A 21,571-nucleotide genomic window follows, 5' to 3' on the forward strand; every position below is an offset into this window, starting at 1 on the left:
GTTATTTTTGACGTGACGCTCTACCACAGAAGTTAGTGTTTCTTTAGAGCTAACAAACTTCCAGGATTTACAACCCCATCAAAATTATAAGCATTTTGGATTGCCGTTTCTTTATATCGACGAAGTGATAAAAGACAAAAAGCATTGAAAAAGCGATAATCCCGATGGCATGACAATAGTACATTGATAATATTAAGATTCGACACCATGTCAATATTTTGGATTATGTTGCATAGTTGCAGATACTTTTGAAACGGCAAAATAAATGCGAGATTGGCTTCTTCTCTAAAATCAATCAAAGCAGATTTTTCAGATTGTCAATTATTAAAAAGTAACTCATTTAAAGGTTTTTTCCACCACCTACTACTTTTTCCACCACCTACTACTTTTGACATTTTTTTTCTGCCATTATTTGATTAACGTTGACGTTTTTCAAGACTATAAGGACTTCACAATTTTTTTATATTGATTGGAAGACATTTGAGATTTTTCTAAAAAGAAAGAGAAGATTGGAGGATGTAACAAAATTCTGGCAAATGCACACTTTTGAGGGTCACTCGAGACTACAAACTTTAAAATGGCATACATTTGTACAAAGTCACGTTAAAGGAAATTTAAGGAAAAAGTTCCGAATACTAGGGAGTCCACAACTTTAACTTTTTACGAAATAAAAAGCTAGGTTAGGAGGTTTTAGGAATCAATACCTTTAGTTTAAATTTTAGGTTTTTTAGGAGATTTAAGATGTGGCAACTTGAAATAATGCTACTTTTAAAGGGGAATAAGACTTTTTATGATTTTCTGATTTTGTTCATTACAGTCTTCATTGATAAATGAATCATGAAAAGAAATATCGACTGAATATATTACAAAAATTACAAGAAAAAGGTTAAAAAATTATTATCGTAAAAAGAGCACTATCAATTAGTGCTATAAATAAATTAAATACGCTAATATACAACTTCAGACGCAGACCTCTAAAATAATAAATTTGAAAAATTTGAATTAAAAAGGAGTCTGCATTTAAAGTTGTATAATTCCACAATTATAAAAACAATCAAAAACACCCCTAAAGTTATTCTTTTAGTTTAATTCTTTTGTCATTGTACAATAAACGTCACACAATCCTGATATTTTTAGCTAACACCCAACCAAAGTTGAATTGGCTGAACAAAAAAGTATTTGCGAGGATTGGAAGGCAAAAAAGCGAGAAATCGTATGCAGGAAGACCTTAAATGTTTAAGTAAAATTTCTGAGGTTATTTCAAAAAGACGACAAAGTTTTGTACGAGTCAAAATGACTAGCGTTCGTTTGGTTTTAAATTCCACACAACCACGTATGAAAAAAATGTTCGTGTTAAAACGCCTGTGGTACTTCTACCACACATTTGATAAATAACGAATCATCAAGCAAAAAGTTCTTTTTCTCGATATCCTCGTGCACGATAAAATCATCAAAACCTACTATAATCGATTTGTCATCTTTATGCGGACGCGATATACCGTTATGTTTTATCGATAGATCACGCACTCGCACCAAGTCTAATCGTTTGTTACTATCACTATCTTGACTAATTAAGTAAAATGTATAACACGGTTTGATCGGCCAATTAAGAACAGGATCGAATTCGCCCGCCATAACTCGAACATAAAGTGATAAACATTTCTTATCGCCCTTTCCTCGTCCGTTCAAGTAAGCCCAAAGAGAAAGCCGGTAACCGAAAGGACCGGTTGTGAATGGTTCAGATCGGCTCGGGTCATCGTAACTACCGGACTGAATTTTTTTTAGCTTTTTAGTGAATCCATTGATTCTCCACACGATCTCTCCTCGATGAATCGTATTTAGTCGCGATAATAAACACGGACTAGAGCCAGTCGTACCAGTGCTATCATCGGAATTTTTACGAAGTACTCTTTTAGGCGAGTCTTCGCTTAAAGCCACCAACTTCGGATTGGATGGAGGTAGTTTAGACGGAGATGTCGCACCATTCTCAACTAAGTGATTTCGGCTAGTGTCGAATTTATTACGAATGCTTTGCATTTGAAAACGCAGCTCATCCACAACGGATGCTTGAAGTTCTTTTTGTACCTCAAATGTATTTTGTAATTTTTCCAATTCTTCATTTTTCGCGTCTGCAAGCCCCGTATAAAGGAAGTTTAATTTTTCAAAGTCGTTTTGTAATTTTTGAAGTTTACTTTCGAAAGCTTTGTTTTTCTGCTGCTCCTCTTTTAGTTTACTTCGTAGTTGCTGCAGTACCTCTGATTGTTCTTTGATTAATTTTACGGCAGACGATAAATCTTGTTCATTATCATTAGTTGAACCTTTATTTTTGTATCCCTGCCAAAAAAAAATTAAAAATACTAGTGGAATTCAGACATATCAAAACACAAATTATTACTGCAAGAAAATTAATTTATTCGTTTGGGTAGACTGAAAAACACGTTTATGTAATCCTTAGATCGTTTTCTTTTGTGAGTCATCAAACGCTATGAGAGTCATCAAACGCTGTGAGAGTCATCAAACGCTATGAGAGTCATCAAACGCTGTGAGAGTCATGAAACGTTGTAAGGCTTCTCTCAAAGACGTTAGTGGTAAAATTTCAACGTGACTTATTTCGTGTATGGGTATAATGAGGCTACATGTTTTTTTATAACAAACATACTTCTTGGGTTCTGGCTGGATGCTTCCTAACTTTAAAGGATCTTTTAAAAATTTACAGCCTTGCTTTTTATGCCTTAATAATGATTTCAGCAGGAGCCCTTTTAATTTATCAATTTAGATAATTCATAATTTTTTTCTGTACCTAAAATCGTGTTTTTTATATAAGAACTCAAAGTGAAAATAGGCGACAGAAAGCGCAACTAAATTAAAACGAAGTTCAAGTCATGAATATGTACAAAAAAATAAGTCAAAACCAGGCTTACAATATCTCCGTCGGTGTCTAGCAGCCGTTCTTTTTCGTCACTCATCTTCGATATAAGCACTTGATCGTTCTAAAACAAAAACAGTATTTCCATTGCATATAAGCTAGAAATATGTGTACGTAACATACACAGTAATAACAAAATAAAAAATTATCTGCACGCGGTACTGTTATTCACAAATCTACAACTTAAAAATTAAACAGAAATTTGATATGAATCTTAATGAGGGGCTTACAAATCAATATTACCTCATTGCATAGGACGATGTAGTTGTTTTTAACAGCAAACATTTTTAATCGTTGCTAATTTTTATTTTATTTTATTAGATAAACTAACTGAAGAATACGTTTGTTGTTGTGAAACTAATAATCCACACACATTATATCAACACTTGAACTTTAAGGCCAATGAAAGTCTTTCTACACAAACAGATTAAAATAAAAATATTCCCAACAAGTTGGAATGACTCGAAAAAACTTTAATTTGAATAATTACAAACAACCACCACAAAAAGTACACATTCTTTGACAAGTATTTCCTATCTAAGTGGACAAACATCTCTATGGAACAATCTGTCTTGTTGTATGTGCGACATAACTTATTTATAAAGCAGATTAATACTTTCATTATAAGCTATATACTCAGAAAACAAAACTAATATTTTCAATGTATACAAAAGAAAGCTTTTTTAGTCAGCAGGCTATATATCTCGTTGTAATTTGTCCTTTCTATCATTCTAATTATCTTAATTATCCACAGGTCTATACTGTATGACTTGTACTGTTCTGATAAAACATTACAGCCACACATGGGGACACTACACAGTTTTTTACAACATGGTTCCAACAACTCATTTTTTAAACTCATCTCTTGTTCTCTCTTTTACTTAAACATCAAAAAAGATTATGAAAACATTTACAAAGAGTTATTTCAACTTCCAAAATCACCTGTCTTGTTATATCCTATTCTGCATGAATAATTTAAAAAATCCTATGATCATTTAAGCAACCCCCTGGAAATGCCTAATTTTTTTTTACATTTTTATATTCATAGCTACAGTTGCAAGGGGGTTGTATGGTCTGCTACTCAAATCTTGAATTTGATTTTATGAATAGGATTTTAAAAGGATAGATGTTTGTTTTTCAGAATTTTATTTTCTTACTTCCATGAAGTAAGAAATGAAAGATTAATAAACAAATTAAAAACAAACGACTATTGAGACTACAGTACATCAATGTTACAAATGCCTCCTTAAATGGCTTTCATGCAAAACTCTTTTAATTTGTTAAAATATCTCGAAAGTTGCAGTTGAAACAATATAATTTCAGCCTTGTGTTTCTTAAATTCACGTTTCTTATAAAAATTTGGACAGTGCTAATTGTAAAGAATTCTATGAACTAAATATTTCACGAGACATTTTCTTTGATTCATCTCAGGTTTATCTATTCCACCTTTAGACAAAAAATGTATTTTTATCACAATAAAAATATAAGAAGTTGTTTTAAAGTTTTATCGTGTTGTATAAACAAGATTACCCACCCCACATCCTGATTAAACTATCTAGTTATACTAAAAAAACAGTTTGTCTATCCATCATAAAATTTTACAGCACAAGGAGTGACATCCCTTTCCCTTTTTTCTTAGAACATTTCTATCAATATCTTGCAAGTGGTAGTGCACTAGTGGTAAGCAAACAATTAAACAGACAAAACCTTCAATCCAATAATGAGTTGCCATTCAACAATTTTTGGAGATTTTATGGTATTTGAGTATCCTGATAAAATTTAGGAAAAACATTTTTTTAGTCAATTTGACTCGCGCTAAGAAGATAATGTTTTATATCTTTAACATGATTTAAATTTTATCTTCCAAGAAATATAAAAACTAAATAAAACTTTCATATAAAAACCAAATTGAAACTTTTTTAAATTTTTTCTCAGAAAACAATTCGAAATCCTAAATTGCAAGAGTTTATCTTGCAAATAATTTCAAATTTTAGATACTGTGAATATCTCAACTTGAGGATTTTGGAAAGTTTTTTTTTGAACTTGTGAAAGTTTTCCTGAATAAAGTAGCTGATTTTTCATTGGATAACCATCCAGCTAAAGTAAGCAATGTACACTCTAGCTATTCAAGGACATATAATAAAAGTTTTCATTGTAATCAATACAAAACGCAAAAAAATGGCTTGTCACAATTTAGTTTTCTAGGTTATCTTAAAAGTTCGTCAAAAATTTAAGGTATTTCCAGCTTTTTCATGCACACTTTTTAAATTCAAGGCTCTTTAAGGTTTCTTAGGTTTGCAGGCTCGTGGCAACCCTGGATAGTCTAGTTAATAGGTATGCAGTTTAATGAATCCTACATACATTTAGTTAAACTTTACCATTGTCTTAATAAAAGAATAGACACAAATAAGAATTATCAAAAAGATGAGAAAACCCAACACTAAGAAAACATAAAACATTCCAAGCAAAGAAAGTGTGAGACTAACCTTGTCTTGTTGTTGAAGATGTCATCCAGATCACTAAAAACCAAGCAAATATCACAAATCATTGAGAAACATCAATGTCTTTGCGTTTTACTTCACTTTCTCATCAGGCTCTTACTATCAGCAAAAATCTTTTTTTTCCAAAGAAATATTCAATCTCATGGCATGAAAATTTAGTATGTTAATGGCAGTAACCCAACTTAAAACACATGTGAAGGAAATATCAAAAAAATTCTTTTCTAAAATTCATAACAAAAAAAATCTCACTTGCCTCTTGATCAGAGCCATTTTAATTTATAACAGTTTTCTTCCTTTCTGCAATTCTCAAATAAGAGCATTGCAATAACAAAAAAGATGTATTTAAGTCAGAACTGTTAAATGATGTTATTTCACAGAACCTAAAGTTTTAAACGTTGTGGCCCAGTTTACATTTACCAAAAGTTCAAAATATTTTATCATTCTACTAATTCTTACCATATTTAATTTTAAAATGTGCAATCATTTTAATTTGGTTTACTGGTAAATCAAGTCAAAAGAATAACAAAAAGAAAAGTTCCTATCTACCAACTGATCAGTATTTATTTCTGGATGCTTGATCTTTTTAATCATCAGTAAACTTTAGGGTTTGAATTTAAATAATTGCACTAATCTGCAAAAACTTTCCTGCCAATGGATTTACTCGAGTTTTGACGATTTTAGAAAATTTGGCATTGTTAGTTTCGTACAATTTGATGTTGTTTAAGTTATATACATGATTGTGTAGAGAAACAAACTTTGTTTCTATCATTTTTTAATGAAGATGTGTGATGTAAGAAATTTTTAAGATATTACCTTTGATCTGGGAATTTTATGTTTAGTAGGTAAATTTGATATGCAAAAACAAAATGGATTGCGAATCGTAATTTGTTAATTCAAATGCTGAAATAAGGGTAAATTTATTTCAGGTCTATATTGTCCGTGTTTTAAGGTTACTGTAAAGGAAACAATTTTCTTTTTAGGTTTTTTGCAAAAAATTCATGACATATAGAAAAAAAAAATTCTCTTTCGAATGACATATTTTATATTCCATAAAAATATTTGGAACATCCCTTTACGTTTGTGGTCTCTTTTTCCGAAAGCTTCCTATTGGCTCATTGAAATTTTCGTTAATGGAAAGCTAAATAAATTATGCACAAAAGGTTCCCGGATTTTTTTGTATAAATTACTGATTAGCGAATTATGACGATAGAAAAAAAATAATATGCAATTTTTTGAATGATTATATATAATTACAAATAATTTCATAACAACGTTGTTACCAAAAAAAGACCGGGAACCTTTTTGAATTTAATTTATGCTGAATGTAATAGTGCAAAAACGAGAAGTCTGCGACCACGTGTTTGGAAAAAGAAGCCATTTTAAAACGTACAGTGAAAAAAAAATGGTGTGTGTTTAATTCATTATATTTTCATTTTGGAAAATTAACATCTTACGAAAATAACACCATCAAAAAAGTCTTTCATCAAACATTCAGAAAAAAAATAAATAAATAAAAGTATTGATAAATTATAAGGGTTTTTCTGAGACTACTCATCAAGTGAGTTTTTTCCTTTACAGTAACCTTAAGGAGTAAATAAACAAGAAAAATCAACAAGGATATAAATAATAAAAGTTCTTCCTATTCATTATCATTTAACATAACATTTGTTTTTGTTCTATTTATGAAAATATTTATTATTTGTAGGATTTCCCCCTGAAAATAAAAGCTGTATAATGCAGACCCCTGAATTCACCTTGCCTACCTGAAAGCTGTGATACATTATGACAGCTTTTTTTATGCCCTATATGTGCCAAGGTTGGCATGCCTTTCTTATAATGTCGGCAGAACTAGCCTTGTTTTAAAAGATGTATAGGATAAAAAAGGAGAACAAAAAATTAAGTTTTTATTACATCGTTTATTGTAGAAAAAAGAAACACCACTTTTGTCTGTTTTGATTTTACGCAAAATCCACATTTTAAGTTATTTCAGGCCTTGAAAAATCAACCTTTCCTTCTATGGGAAACCAAGTCAAAGTTGTTAATAAATAGGAAGAACAATAACATATCTGCAAAAGATATTAGTTGAGGTAAATTTTGTATTTTAAATGTCCAGAGTGAAGAAGATTTTAGTGTGCCGACCTGTGCAGTGCCTCTACTCTAAGGTTTTGTCAACCTCATTTTCATTATGAGTCTACAAAATTTTGCTGACCTTTAGCCGTCTAACATTGGCACTATTGTGCTGACTTTCAGTACTTTTGATTCACAGGGGAAACAGGTTGTGTCCATAGTAATTTTGTCCAAACATGAAGATTTTTCTAAAATCATCTAAATCCTAAATTCATTTAACAATTTCATCTGTATGTGGAACAGGTGGTTTGAATGCTTTTCGATAAATTTCCTTAAATGGAAGATTTTGCTGTTTAGGACAAGTTAAATGTGTTTCCATGATTTAGGTGGTTTAAATGCTTTTGGATAAGTTTGCTTAATTGGATGTACTGTTTGGGATTGGACGTTCTTTCTCGTTTTTAGATAAACTTAAAGAAAGCATCACATTTAATTCTTCTGTATATATATTGGTTTCGTATATATTGAAATATTTATGTGCTGAGAACGTAGAATGGTCATAAACTCTTACTAATAGTTATAACTCACACATTGTGCATAAGACCAAGAAGGTTCAATATCGTTTACTGTAATTGTCCAAGGGTGGCCATACCCTTTGCCTTAGCTTTATGCTATTAGGTATGGTCTCCCTTCAATAGCATTATGTATTTTAATTTTGTTTCCCTGACTAATTATTATATTAATTTTCTTTTTCTTTATATTTACGTTCTTTTAATTTTAATTGTATATATATAACTGCTATTGATAAATAAAAATATCTATCTATCTATCTATTTTATTTTGATTGCATATAACTGCTATTGATAAATAAAATATCTATCTAATTCTCCGACTAAGATTCAATATGGGTAAGTGGATGTTACCATAAACTCTGGTAGGCTAGCAATTAATGTAAAATATGTACATCTATCCTAGCTATCTATCTGGGACTAAATTAACAGATAGGTACAATAGATAGGTTATTAACTAAAACACAGGATCACCAGGTTATATCTTAGGTTTTTATACTATTTTCACAAATAACAAGCTGTGTTTAGTTTATAATATAGCTAATTTACCTGGCTAACAAAATCATGCGCCATCTTTCTTACACAGTTGGGTTAACATTTTTTATTAGTTTTAACCTTGTAAACAACCTGCCGCTAATGACGAAAACGTCGAGTATCGTCGGTTTTGCAAACTTCACGGTAACTTTGCCGTTTCGGGAAACGCTCCACCACGGTGTTTTTGTTATTTCTTACTTTTCTCTTTGAGACTTTTCTTTTCTGGTATTTTTTTAATTATCCCTTTAATTATATTTTAGTATTCTTTTCTGTCTTATGCCGCGTTTATCCTACTCTTGACAGCTTTTCAGGTAATAAGAAATGTTAGGGTTTAGGGAAAGAGATCAGACAAACTTGCGGAAATTTTTTTTCGTTAATATGCCTGATCAAAATTTGGTCCGCACTGCAGTAAGTTTTTGTGGATCAGTGGTGGTTGCTACAGTGGTGGTACATATAGCTCTCTTAGACCATGACATTTTCGTATGTTTTGTATGCCTAACTTATTTACTTAGGTGACTCAATCTTTATCTTACTCAGTATTAAATACTTTTAGTTTCATTTCGTTTCAATAACACTATTTATTCTATTTATAGCTAGCTAGCTAGCTAGCTATACTAGCTAAACTTTATTTAGTCCATCCCTGGTGGATGAAAAATATCCTACTATAGCTACAGAGACCATGAAGTTTTAACTTGAAGCATGATATGTACTAGCATAAAAAATATAGAACCTCTAATGAATGCCAGACATCTTTCTGATAAAGCCAGGCTGTTTTAAATCGATGGCCTTTGCAACTACTACCCCACTAAGTTAAAAGAGCTATATGGCTGCAAAACTATAGAAAAACTACTTTACTGGCCTTTTCTCAAAAGAAAACTACTGACTCAATACGAAGACGCCATTTACACATGTTTCGTTCTTACCAGAGGGCATTACATTGTCAGCCATGAAGCAATGAAATGGAGCAACTTTAGAATACCCCCTGCAATATGTGAGAATCCCTATGAAAGTAATCTACTTGTAATCTACCCTATGAAAGTAATCTACGTCACCAACGCGTGCTATGTATTATGACAAAGGATTTCCTACAAAAGTAACCTACACGACATGTGACCAACTCATTCTATTCATATTGGGACAATGGAATTCCTACAAAAATAACCTAACCCTAACCCTGGATTGCAAAACATTGTCCGGGTTCCTCGGTAAAAACACATAATGGTAGAGAACATTGTATTATGAAATAAATTTATACAACATCCTTCGGATTGGAACTCAATTGTATATTTGGGGCATGGATTGGGATGCCAGGCAATAAGATTAAACAATAGCAGGCAGGACAGATACATGTGCAGATAGAAAAACAGTACTAACACCAGCATATGCACTTAAATGGTATGAGATACTCACAATGACATGCCCATCTTGGCTGCACTCCATTGTGAGTGTCTCCCATGACATATCTCGTTCTTCTCTTCATCATAGTGCTCTTCAATGTTATGACCCACTCACAATGACATGTAATCTAGGCTGCACTCCATTGTTAGTTTCTCCCACGGCATTTCATCATAATGCACTTCAATGGTAAGACAAGCTTGAATATTTCCCACGGCATTAATTTCATCATATGCACTTCAATGGAACGACAAGCTTGAATGTCTCCCACGGCATTACATATGCATTTCAATGGTACGACAAGCTTGAATCTCTACCACAGCATATCTCATTATTCTCTTCATCATAATTCACTTTAATGGTATGACACACTCACAATGACATGTACGTCTTGGCCGCACTGCAATTGTGAATGTCTCCCACGGCATTACTTTATTATTATTATTATTATTATTAAAAGACTATATTCTGGCATATCCATATACAAATATACATAGCTTTTCATCCAGAAAATTTTAAACAAGGAGATTAATAAAATTTAAAATATATGTATATATATACATTATGCTTACACTAAAAGAAATTTCTAATATATATTAAAAAAAATACTAATGATAATATTGTTAAAAGAAACGGACGAGAAAACAAAAACAAAAACAAAAACACAGAAGAGAAAGTGCGCGATTTGAGTAAGGAAAAGTCAATTAACGCATAACAACAGAATGATCCACAAAAATTTACTTAAATTTCTTTCAGTAAAAATAATTTTGTCTCTCTTTTAAATGTTATCAGCTTTTTAATCGAGCGAATGTCTTTAGGAAGTCGATTGAAAGACGTAGTTGTTACATCTTCGAAAGTGTTTTTGCGAAGTGATTTTTTTAATCGAATTTCGTCAGCATTTCGAAGAGTTCTTTTGTGAACAACAATTTCATTTTTCAAATACTTTGGCCAATTATTCTGATGAACACTTTTAAAGGCTGTGATCATCAAATGCCATTCTCGTCTTTGTTTAATAGGTAACCAACCTAAACGTGTTATATCTTCAGTATGGCTGTACTTATTCCATACAAAGCTGGCTGCACATATCATCACTTTATGCAGCTTTCGAATTTGGATGGCTGTTAATGGAATATAAACAGTGTCGTTAAAGTCTAATTTTGACAAGACTAGCATTTCAGCTAATTGTTTTCGTAACTTAAATGGTGCCATGCGTTTTAGTTTACGTAATATAGATAAGATGCCATGACAACACGATACTACACTCTGTACATGATCATTCCAACTTAGGTGTTCATCTAATTTAACACCCAATACAGACCATGTTGGAACTCTTTCAATCTGGAAGTCATCCAGTTTGATATCAGTACAATCGAGGTCGTTGAGATTGTGTCGTTTTGACATTTGTGATGTTGAAAACACCATTAACTTTGTTTTTCCTTGTTCAGAACAAGATTGTTATTTGTAGACCATCTTTGAAGTTGACTTATATCTCCGTTTATTTGTTCCTTTGCCTTCGCAAGATTATTTAATTTTGTGGACGTAAACAAAGTGGTGTCGTCAGCATACTGTAACGTACTCGTTGTCAAATGCATTTCCAGGTCAGTGACGTATAAATTGAAAATAACAGGGCCTAATATTGACCCTTGCGGCACACCAGATGTGATGTTACAAAATTCAGAGGTCTTATCATTAATTCGCACAATTTGTTTTCTGCCACACAAGTAACTCAAAATTAGTTCAACAAACTCTTTGGAAAAACCGATTTGGTTGAGTTTCCTCATTGTAGTTTCATATTGAACAGTATCAAAGGCTTTCGAAAAGTCAGCTAATACTACAAGACTGATTTCGTTTTTACTCATTGCTTCTTTGATATCCGTTCTAAGTTTCATCAACAAAGTAGTCGAGGAGTGTCCTTTTCGGTACCCGAACATCGTTTCGGAATATAAAGATTTCTCATCGATAAAGATTATCATTTGTGTAAGGATAAGACGTTCAAATACTTTGGATAAAATAGGAAGGATGGAGATCGGTCGTAGTTCTTTTATTGATGTAGGAACATTCACTTTTGGAATAGGTGCGACTCTTGCCACTTTCCATTGACACGGGAAGCATTTTTTCTCAATGCACGTATTTATAATATGTGTTAGAACAGAAGAAATTTCATTTGCCAGTAATTTAACATATTTCACTGGTATATCATCAAACCCAGTTGATATATCGTTATGTAGTCCTTTAAGTTCTTTAAGTACCTCCTCATACTTAACATGTCTGAGTTGAAACATTTTGGAAGTCGATGGTGGTAATGTTTGGAGTACTTCCTTTAAATCAATTTCAGATTTTGGAATTGATCCAGTAACTCGCTCAGCTGTTCCGGCAAAAAAAGTGTTTACACTATCAGCGTCAAAATGAAGAGGCTTCGAAGGAGGATGTAAAATTCGATTGATAGTGTTCCACACTTCTTTTGAGTTTTTAGAACTAAGTGCTTTTCTATAAAAGGAAACTTTAGCTTTCTTGATCTTTTTCTTAACAGAGTTTTTAAGTTGTCGAAATTCGTTCCATATCATTTGATCGTTAGTTTCATGAGCAAGTTTTCGAAGTTTATTTCGCTTCGTTTGGTCACTTTTTATGTTTAAAGTATGAATCCATGGAGATGGTGGTCTTGTTATTTTTGTTCTTCTTAACGGGGCATGTCTATCAATGCAATCTTGCATGAACTTGTGAAGTATCTCCACTTTTTCTTCTGGATCATCTATAGCGTATATAACTGATGTCGGTAGGTTCGAGAAATCCGACACAAAAGATTCCCTATCAAACTGCCTTTCATCTCTTATCATTTTATATCGAGGTTTAAACTTATCGTATTTAATGTTGATGATAGCGTAAGGTCCATCATGGTCACTAATAGTTTCGCATGGTAATACATCAGTATGTGCGATCTTGGTATTATTGTTAATTATCATATGATCGATCAATGTTGCGCTTAAAGGAGTCGTCCTGGTTGGCTTTGATACTATCTGTTTAAGGTTGAATGCAGATAAAATATTGTTGTACTGTCTTACTTGGCAACATTCTGGTTTGAGAAGATTTATGTTTATGTCCCCTGTTATAAGTAGCAGGCCATCCCATGTTGTTTGGATATAAGTTATCAAATCTTCAAATTTAGTTAACCAGTCAGAAAAGGAGATGATTCTTTCCGAGCGGTATATGACCCCAAGAAGTAGTTTACTATGCTTGTTTCGGCCATCTACCTCGATCCATATATGCTCTAAATTTTCGTACATATCATTAATATCCTTTCGAATGCGATATTTGATCAAACTGTTCACATAAATTCCAACACCCCCTCCTCGAATTTGGTCTCTATTCACATATTCCATTGAGTAACCAGGTATACGGACGTATTCCATTACTTCCTCATTATTCTCTTCTATTCTTCAATATAAATAATAATAATAATATTATAAATTAATAATAGCATCAAGTAATAATATCAAGTAATGATATAATCAACAGGCCACACACGTGTATCTGTCCAATTTTTTGGCTGACTTAGGAAGCCTGACATCCCCAAATTGGCACAGGCATAACACAGGAAAATCTAAGTATCTTGGTGAGAAATACTATGTTTCCGTATAATCAACAACAATATACGCATAAAGAGCAACACAACTACACAATGTTAATTGTTATAATTTTTATACAAAAGGTATATCCCACAACTTTGGAACCTCTTTTAGGTTAGCCATGCTGGAACACCCATCACACCATCCCACTTACAGGAAATGTTAACATTTATTTATAAATCCAGATTTACACCTTCTGATAAAGCTATGTTGAAATGCCTAGTTTTGTTTGCATATTTTGGCCTTTTAGGAGTATCAGAGTATGTTTGCCCATCAGAAATAACATTTGATTCAAAAATTCACCTATCCCCATCTGATTTTTGCCTCTCTTCATGTAATGGTACCCTTACCATGACAATTAAAAGCTCCAAGACTGATCCCTTTCGGAAAACATTTAAAATTCGTTTTGGACGAATTGGCAGTAGCATGTGCCCAGTGGCAGCGTTCTCCCAGTATCTTTTGTACAGGGGTACCCATTGTGGTCCCTGGTTTGTCTTATCCACTGGAGAATTCGTCACAAGGAAATTGGTTTGTGCTTTTTTTTTCGCATTGATTAATGGTTGCCGTGTTGATGACAATTCTTTCACATGTGAATTAACTCTTTGTGAGTGCAGAAAATTTTTTTTTCTTTAAAATACTGAACACAATGTTCAGGTCATTGACTGAGTACGTTATAGTCTTAACTTTCCCAGCTTCCCACCTTTATGCTAGCCAGCATTAGGTATAGAAGAAATAAATCAACCTGTCATATATATTTAATTTAAAAATATATTACAATCTCTTTTCATCATCATCATCATCATCATTCTCGGCTTAACGTCCGTTTTCCATGCTAGCATGGGTTGGACGGGGTATATTAATGACCCTCTTCCAATCTGATCTAGACTGTGTTAGATCTAAACTCAACTTCCTCTGTGTCAAGTCTGTCCTTATAACCTCCTGCCAAGTCTTTCTCGGTCTGCCTCTGGGCTTTGCCCCAGGAACTATCAAGTCTCTACACTTTCTTACCCAATTATCCTCCTCCATTCTTTCCAAGTGCCCCAGCCAATTCAATCTTCTTATCTGGATAACATCTTTAATTCTACAGAGACTTAGCCTGCTTCTTAGCTCATCTGAACTCTTTCTGTCTCTCAGACTGGCGTTACACATCCACCTAACCATTCTCATATCATTCCTTTCTAAACGATCAAGATCTTCCTGCTTCACTGCCCATGTCTTACCGTACAACATAACACTTCTTACACAGGCCTCATACAACCTACCTTTTACCTCAATTGACAGGACTCTGCTAGTCAACAAAGGAAGTAACTCTCTGAACTTTTTTCAAGCAGAACCTATCCTGCAAGTAACACTTCTTCCAACTGCCTTCACTGCCCAACATATCACCTAAGTAACAGAAGTTCTTAACTATCTCTAACGAGCCACTGTTGTACATCATTAAAGCTGGAAATACTTCATTCTCTATAATCTCACCTTTGCAACGCTTGCATACAAACTGAATGTCAGCTCTTAATCTTCCACTAATACTACTACACTTCTTATGTACCCAATGCTTGCAAGTCTGACAAAAAATTGAGTTATTACCAACCCCTTTCCTGCAAACTCCACAAGGCCACTTTCCAACTACAAGGTCACACTTGGCTGCAATGCTACCAATCATGACTTTAGACTTTGCTGTGTTTACCTTTAGCTCTTTCTCTTCTAGTCCTTTCTTCCACTTCTCAAACTTTTCAACTAATTCTTCCATCGACTCTGCTATGAGAACCAAATCATCTGCATACAATAACTCCCAGGTGTATATAGAATAGCGCTGTTCTCCTCGTTTTTCTTTTTTTATCAACCACTGTAGCTCCTTTATTTATTTTGGTTATAATATGTCATGCTTTTTTATAATAATTTCGTTTGTTTGCTGGTAAAGGAAATAGTAAATGGTAAAGGAAATGACCTATTGTTTAGAAAAATAGAGATAAATCAAAGAAATAAAAATGATAATTAGAATTTTTACTTTATTTATTATATTTTTTGAAATCGTTTAGTCACAAATTTTGTTTTAAAAAATGTTGTTGGTTACCCCCATTTAACTGCTTTAATGTTGTGCAAACTTAGTGACTAGATCTGTTTTAATGTTCTAAGTTTTTATTGTGTCCTAAAAGTTATTTTTGCAACTAAAAAGAGTCATTTAATAGGCTTTAAAACCTAGCATGGTTTGTGGTCACAGGCCAAGTAGCATATTTACATTTGAAAAAACTTTCGTTTTTTCAAATGTAAATAAACAACAAAATTGGGTGTGTCACCATTATGAAGGTATCTGCACCTTGTTAATATGTAATGGTAACTGGTAATATTTTCTCTACTGATGTCTGAGGAACTATTTTATCAGCCTGATGTATAAATAGAATCAGATCTGTGAGAAACAGTGAATGTGCAATTTCAGTCTCAAAATCACAAATTATATATACAAAATTTGATTTTGATTTAGGAATTTTCAAGCATTATATATTGAAAAATCAGACAAATTTGATATTTTAATGTCAAACCTGATCCCTTGGGATACCTAAACAACCATTTATTTTGTTTTTTTTTTGGATTTTTGAAGTTCTCAGGGTTTTCTTTGTGTGTGTAGGTTTTAGAGGAGTACTTGTTTTTAAGGAGTTTTTAAGGAGAATCTATGAGAAATCCATTTTCTTTATAGTAAAGAGATCTAAGATAAAGGATGAAGTAGCAGGAGATACTTGGGTATTCTAAAATATACATTTTTAGCTTTTTACACTGGGATAAAGTGTTAACCAATAAATCTTCTATAGGACCAGGATATATATGCAGTATCAAAGACAATGATGTGAAAATTAATATATATAATACAAAAAAACTGGTAAAAACATTGGAAGATTTTGTACAACAAATCTGCCATGCTACATATCTCTGTGGTATTATTGGTAGTGGTGGTCAATTTTTTCATCTTCAAAACTCCAATTAACTATGCCAACAACATTTTAATGGGTCAGTTCTGTTGTAAGATCACTCAAAAATACAGGTATAAGGTGTTTTTTCTGGCACCAGAGCCTTTAGGAGATTCAAGAGATATAGAAATACATATGTCTAAAAAAAATCATTGTAATTTAGAGAATTTAAATCCAAACTTAATCAAAGTAAAAAACACGTCATTGAAAAGAAAGCAAAAAAATTGTTTTTAAATTTATTTGCAGTAATCAGTAATTCAATTTATTTGCAATAAACAAAAAATAATCACCTTATTTCCTTATAAAACCAGCAAATAATATCTCTTGTCTAACTGCACAAGGCAAATGCAATATCAACACTAACTTATTTGAGATGACATGTCCAATCATAGCCTTTGATTTTTATTAGGCAACAAGACAATTATGAATACACACCAAATGCTGCTATTGTTCACTTTGGCCGTCTATGTTTTGAGTTGAAGGTTTTACATAGATTTATTTTTATCTTATCATGTTATAGTTTTAATGATTGTGGTTAGTTTTGAGAAAATGTTTTAAATGATTTGAAACTTCCTTGAATTGTATATCTATTTGTTTAATATAATTTTGTATTCATGTCTATTGTTAATTTAAATGGAAAATCAGTTTGTGGTTACATGATCAGAATTTCTATATGTAAAGGTAGAAATAAAAAATTTAATAGGTCATTTTTTTGTGGTTACGGAATGAGTTTGTGCTGGCTTATATATATATATGTTAAGCTAATAGTTTTAGATAGAACAACAATATTATAATGATAAAAGTTGTATATACATGTGTTACGTGTTGTCATTCTAAAAAAATGTTTATGACACGTCTAAGCTTTGAAACCTTTTTATTTACTTGTTTAGAATAAATGGAGACTACAGAGGCATCATCCAGTGGAACTTCCGAGAAGCCTTTTGCATGTAACATTGATGGATGCAATCGTGCTTACAAGACTAAAGGAAATTTAAAAACACATCAAAAAATCCATTCTGGTCAATTTAGCTTTTATTGTGATTATGAGGGCTGTGATAAAGGTTTTGTTTCAGCTTATAGTTTCAAGGTGCATTACAGGCATCATACAGGTAGGTTTAAAATACATTGTATCTTGTTCCTCTTCATTTTGCTGTACTATTCCAATAACTTTTTAAAGGTGTTTTGTTTCACATTGGTTTATTTATGATGGGACTATTTTAAGACTATAGCTATGTTGATTTTATATTCTCATTAATTGAAGTATATATTTCTTGCATTTATTCACATAGTCTGATGTGTAATTTTACCAAATAGTTTAGCAGTTTTTTGCTGTTCTTATATTTGACATGAATTTAAAAACTTTTTGATAGTAAACTTATTGGTAGACATTTTTAATTGATTTTCAATTGACTTAATTTCTACCAATAGATTTAACTCCAAACTAATTAATGTTTATTAATGAATGCATTTGTTGCATTATTTGCTTGTTTGTTATATAGGCGAAAGACCTTATTCTTGTGACTCAGATGGTTGCGAGAAAACTTTCAACACATTATATCGGCTTCGTGCTCATCAACGTCTACATAAAGGAAACTTGTTTGACTGCTACTTTGAAAACTGTGAAAAAGGATTTACAACACGGAGTGATTTAACAAAGCATATTCGCATTCACACGCAGGAGAGACCTTTCCAATGCACTGAAGGAGATTGTAAGCAAACCTTCCTTGCTTCTCACCATTTAAAAGCTCATTTAAGGAGACATTCTGGGGATAAACCATTTGCCTGCAATGAATCTGGTTGTGAAAGAGCATTTTCTTCTAAATATGGTATAGCAAATTTAAATATTTATGTTTTCCAATCACATTGTGCATAACTAAAGATGTACCAAATAATAATTTTGATCGGGCTTTGTTTTTTAGGTTTGAAAGTGCATATTAAAAGACATAAAAGTACAGGGGACCTCAGTTGTCCTGAATATGGCTGTACAAAAACCTTTGTTTCAAAATCAAGTTTGTCAGATCATTTAAAGAAGCACTCAATCAGCACAAGCAATCTTTTCACATCACATGGCTCTTACACATCTCCAAGTCAATATGATAATATTCACATATCAAAAAATGTAAATACAAATACATTGGATTTAAATATTTTACAATCTGGAGACAACACTCTGTCCAGTCATTCAGATAATTTCCAAAATAATAATAGCCAAGCTTTGGAACATGAAGATGACAATATGGATTATGATAGCGATTCAAGATCTTCAATATATTCTCCTACCCACACACATTTTCAACCTAAATTTACTCAGACACAATTTAATTATGTGTCTTCGACAGACTCAACTAATGTATCGGAAACAGTTTCAACATCCAACCCATCTGATATTGTGAGCTTACTCAATCAGTCTTACTTCACTATTGATGACAGTGAGGCTGCTTTAAAGTTGCTGTCTTTTTTAGCAACAAGAGGAAACTTGCATATTTTAAATGAACACGGCAGTGATTCTAGTTTTAACAATGACCTGGAAACATCAAAGGAAATTGAAAAAACACAAAATGGTATTGATGAAAAGCGTTTAGAAGCAAATATTCATCCATCAACCTTTGTTGAATCCTGTATACTGAATGCAATAAACACAGATAAGACTGGCAATATTGTTGCAAATTCAACAAATGACTTCAAATCAACCATGCGGCTAGATTCTGTTATAAAGTGCCCAACGAATTGTCAAACCAAGAATATAGTTAGTAATTTGATTCATGGAAGCACAACTAAATCAGTCAGTGCAAGTCAAGAAAACATTCAGCACTCTTCACATCAACCTCCTGTGCAAAATGGTAGCACAAAGTGTTGTCAAAAGCCATCAGATAAATGGATTGAAAACAACAAACCCATACTAAACCATAAAAGCTTATTTCTTGCTTCAGAATTACCAGATAATCCTGTTTCTGAAACAATGGTTGAAACAACTGTAGGTAACCATTATAACTTGGATAAGCAAGACAAACATCAGAAGGTTTTTACATGTAACTGTTGTAACTGTGAAAATTGTACCTGCAAAACGAAACCAGAGAGTCCCATGGTTGTGAATATTATCACACCTAATGTTTTGAATGCACCACTTTAGCGTGGACTCCTTATGGACTGTTTCTATTGCAATCATATTTTCTGTTAATATACAGGTTTTATTATACCTAAAAATTTTATTATAAAACCTAACAAATTATCTCTATGACAGAAACAATTGTTTTTATAAATCCAAGTGTTGATGTTGTTGGTAGTGGTGGTGTTGTGTGTCTGTTTTAATATTATTGTGCAAACTGCTACTTTTTGCCTAACATTGAACTTTTTGTTGTTTAATTTTTACACTATGCATATAATAACAGTATTTTTTGCCTAATTTTTCAACACTTTCCAATATAAACACTCTTTCAGTTACACAAATATTAAGGAGGAAATAAACATATATTTTCAGAATAACTTTTAGCTTCAGTAATTTTAAGTAAAAAAAACTTGCATTGAATGCTGATCATATACTCAATATGAAATTGAAGTTAACATCCTTAGCAATTTTAGGATATTTTTTCACTTTAAAACATTGTGGCTAAGAAATACTGCTAGATTTTTCAAAACAAATTTTTTCATTTACTTAATTAGAAAAAGGTTGAGAGAGAAATTTTAAAGTTCCCCAATTTTTTTGAATGAACTTTTAGGGATTCTCAAATTAAAAAATTTTCAGAAGAAAAACTTTTCCGGTATATGAAATTGGAAGTTTTCCCAAGATCAACTCATGATAAGTTCTCAAGTTTCTTACCAAATAGAAGGTTTGCATTTGAAATAAGTGTCTAATAGAGAATGGATATTTTTTCCTTTTTTACCCAATAAAGTATTAGTACAACAAAGTGACATCATTCCCAGAAATTTGTTTTTTGCTTGATTCGTTGAGGACACATGCATATCTAGTTTCAAGTTTTAAGAGAAATTCGGCCATTTGAAAATTTCTGAAGTTTAAAGCTTCATGAATCGACAATATGTATAGTTTGTACTGAATAAACTTTTGCAAATGGTCATTTGGAAATTTCTGTAAGACAAAGTTTCTTGGAAGTGACTATAAAGTAATTAAATTCGCAAACGTTTTCTGATAAAAGTAACTAGGTAACTATATTTCTCTAGTTTGAATACCTTGTATTTTTTTATGTATATTTTTCTGAATTCTACATCTTTGTGCTTTGTATAGTATAATAATTGTTTTTTTCAAAAAAAAAGTGTTTTGGTTACCATTGTCTACAGACTGTGTGACTGCACAATCTAGTCCTAAAAATAAAACCCTTGAAACTTGTTTTTGACTCTATCAAGATCCCTAAAAAGCTTGTTATTGTTCCGTTTAGATTCCCTCTAATTTATTATCATAATATTATAAGATATTTTATTTCAATTTTTTTATATTTTAGGATATTTCTTTTACTTGTCATCTAAAGTAAACCGACATGTATGCATTACATTTTAGATACTATTGCATTGCTTGGCATATTATTATTTATTAAAAAGTCATTTAGTTATACATTTATGTAAAAAGAAATTTATATCAGACTAATTGTGTCTTATATTTCTTCTCATTGTCTTGTTACTTGAATATAAGTATTCAATAGATTGTTCTTTTTAACTTTAAGAAAGACTTTTTTTTACAGTAAGGAGAGTAGGGTCAAGGCACACTTGATCCATCATCTTTGCAACACTTCGGAAGATAAAGTGCAGAGTAATTTTACCAATATTTCTCATATATATCCGTTTGATGACTCACCCATTGTTTCCATCAGGCGTAAAAAGTAAGTTTATCCTGAATGGGAAGAAAAATGCTATGTAAAAATGATTAGAAAGAAAAAAGGGGTTGGAGATATTTGTTTAGCATACGGTTGAGGATAAAAATGTTCTTCTTCTATGTTTCTTTACATTTTTTTGATTCATTGTTTATGAATACATAATTGCAGTTAATTTA

At 32.0% G+C, this 21,571-nt stretch overlaps 2 protein-coding genes across 5 annotated transcripts; one reads left to right on the plus strand and one right to left on the minus strand.

The window, feature by feature from the left end:
* Positions 1-752: 752 nt before the first annotated feature.
* LOC130645870 (TNF receptor-associated factor 5-like) lies at positions 753-8,736 on the minus strand. 3 transcript variants are annotated; one of them, XM_057451997.1, is made up of 4 exons: positions 8,610-8,736; positions 5,413-5,445; positions 2,922-2,990; positions 755-2,334 (listed from the first exon to the last, which is right to left on the minus strand). In XM_057451997.1, the coding sequence occupies exons 3-4, from the start codon at positions 2,964-2,966 to the stop codon at positions 1,354-1,356; spliced, it is 1,026 nt and encodes a 341-aa protein (XP_057307980.1). In that variant the 5' UTR covers positions 2,967-2,990; positions 5,413-5,445; positions 8,610-8,736; the 3' UTR covers positions 755-1,353. The 3 variants fall into 3 exon arrangements, with proteins under 3 accessions (XP_057307979.1, XP_057307978.1, XP_057307980.1); XM_057451996.1 differs by lacking the exon at positions 5,413-5,445 and having other exon boundaries at positions 753-2,334; positions 8,610-8,705; XM_057451995.1 differs by lacking the exons at positions 5,413-5,445; positions 8,610-8,736 and adding an exon at positions 3,170-3,532 and having other exon boundaries at positions 753-2,334.
* A 7,114-nt stretch (positions 8,737-15,850) lies between these two features.
* On the plus strand, positions 15,851-21,370 carry LOC130645868 (zinc finger protein 76-like). 2 transcript variants are annotated; one of them, XM_057451993.1, is made up of 5 exons: positions 15,851-16,646; positions 16,982-17,054; positions 17,463-17,681; positions 18,072-18,398; positions 18,492-21,370. In XM_057451993.1, the coding sequence occupies exons 3-5, from the start codon at positions 17,468-17,470 to the stop codon at positions 19,700-19,702; spliced, it is 1,752 nt and encodes a 583-aa protein (XP_057307976.1). In that variant the 5' UTR covers positions 15,851-16,646; positions 16,982-17,054; positions 17,463-17,467; the 3' UTR covers positions 19,703-21,370. The 2 variants fall into 2 exon arrangements, with proteins under 2 accessions (XP_057307976.1, XP_057307975.1); XM_057451992.1 differs by lacking the exons at positions 15,851-16,646; positions 16,982-17,054 and having other exon boundaries at positions 17,070-17,681.
* The last annotated feature ends 201 nt before the right edge of the window (positions 21,371-21,571 follow it).

This window comes from Hydractinia symbiolongicarpus, chromosome 5 (genome assembly GCF_029227915.1).
Source record: "Hydractinia symbiolongicarpus strain clone_291-10 chromosome 5, HSymV2.1, whole genome shotgun sequence".
Classification (NCBI taxonomy): domain Eukaryota; kingdom Metazoa; phylum Cnidaria; class Hydrozoa; order Anthoathecata; family Hydractiniidae; genus Hydractinia; species Hydractinia symbiolongicarpus.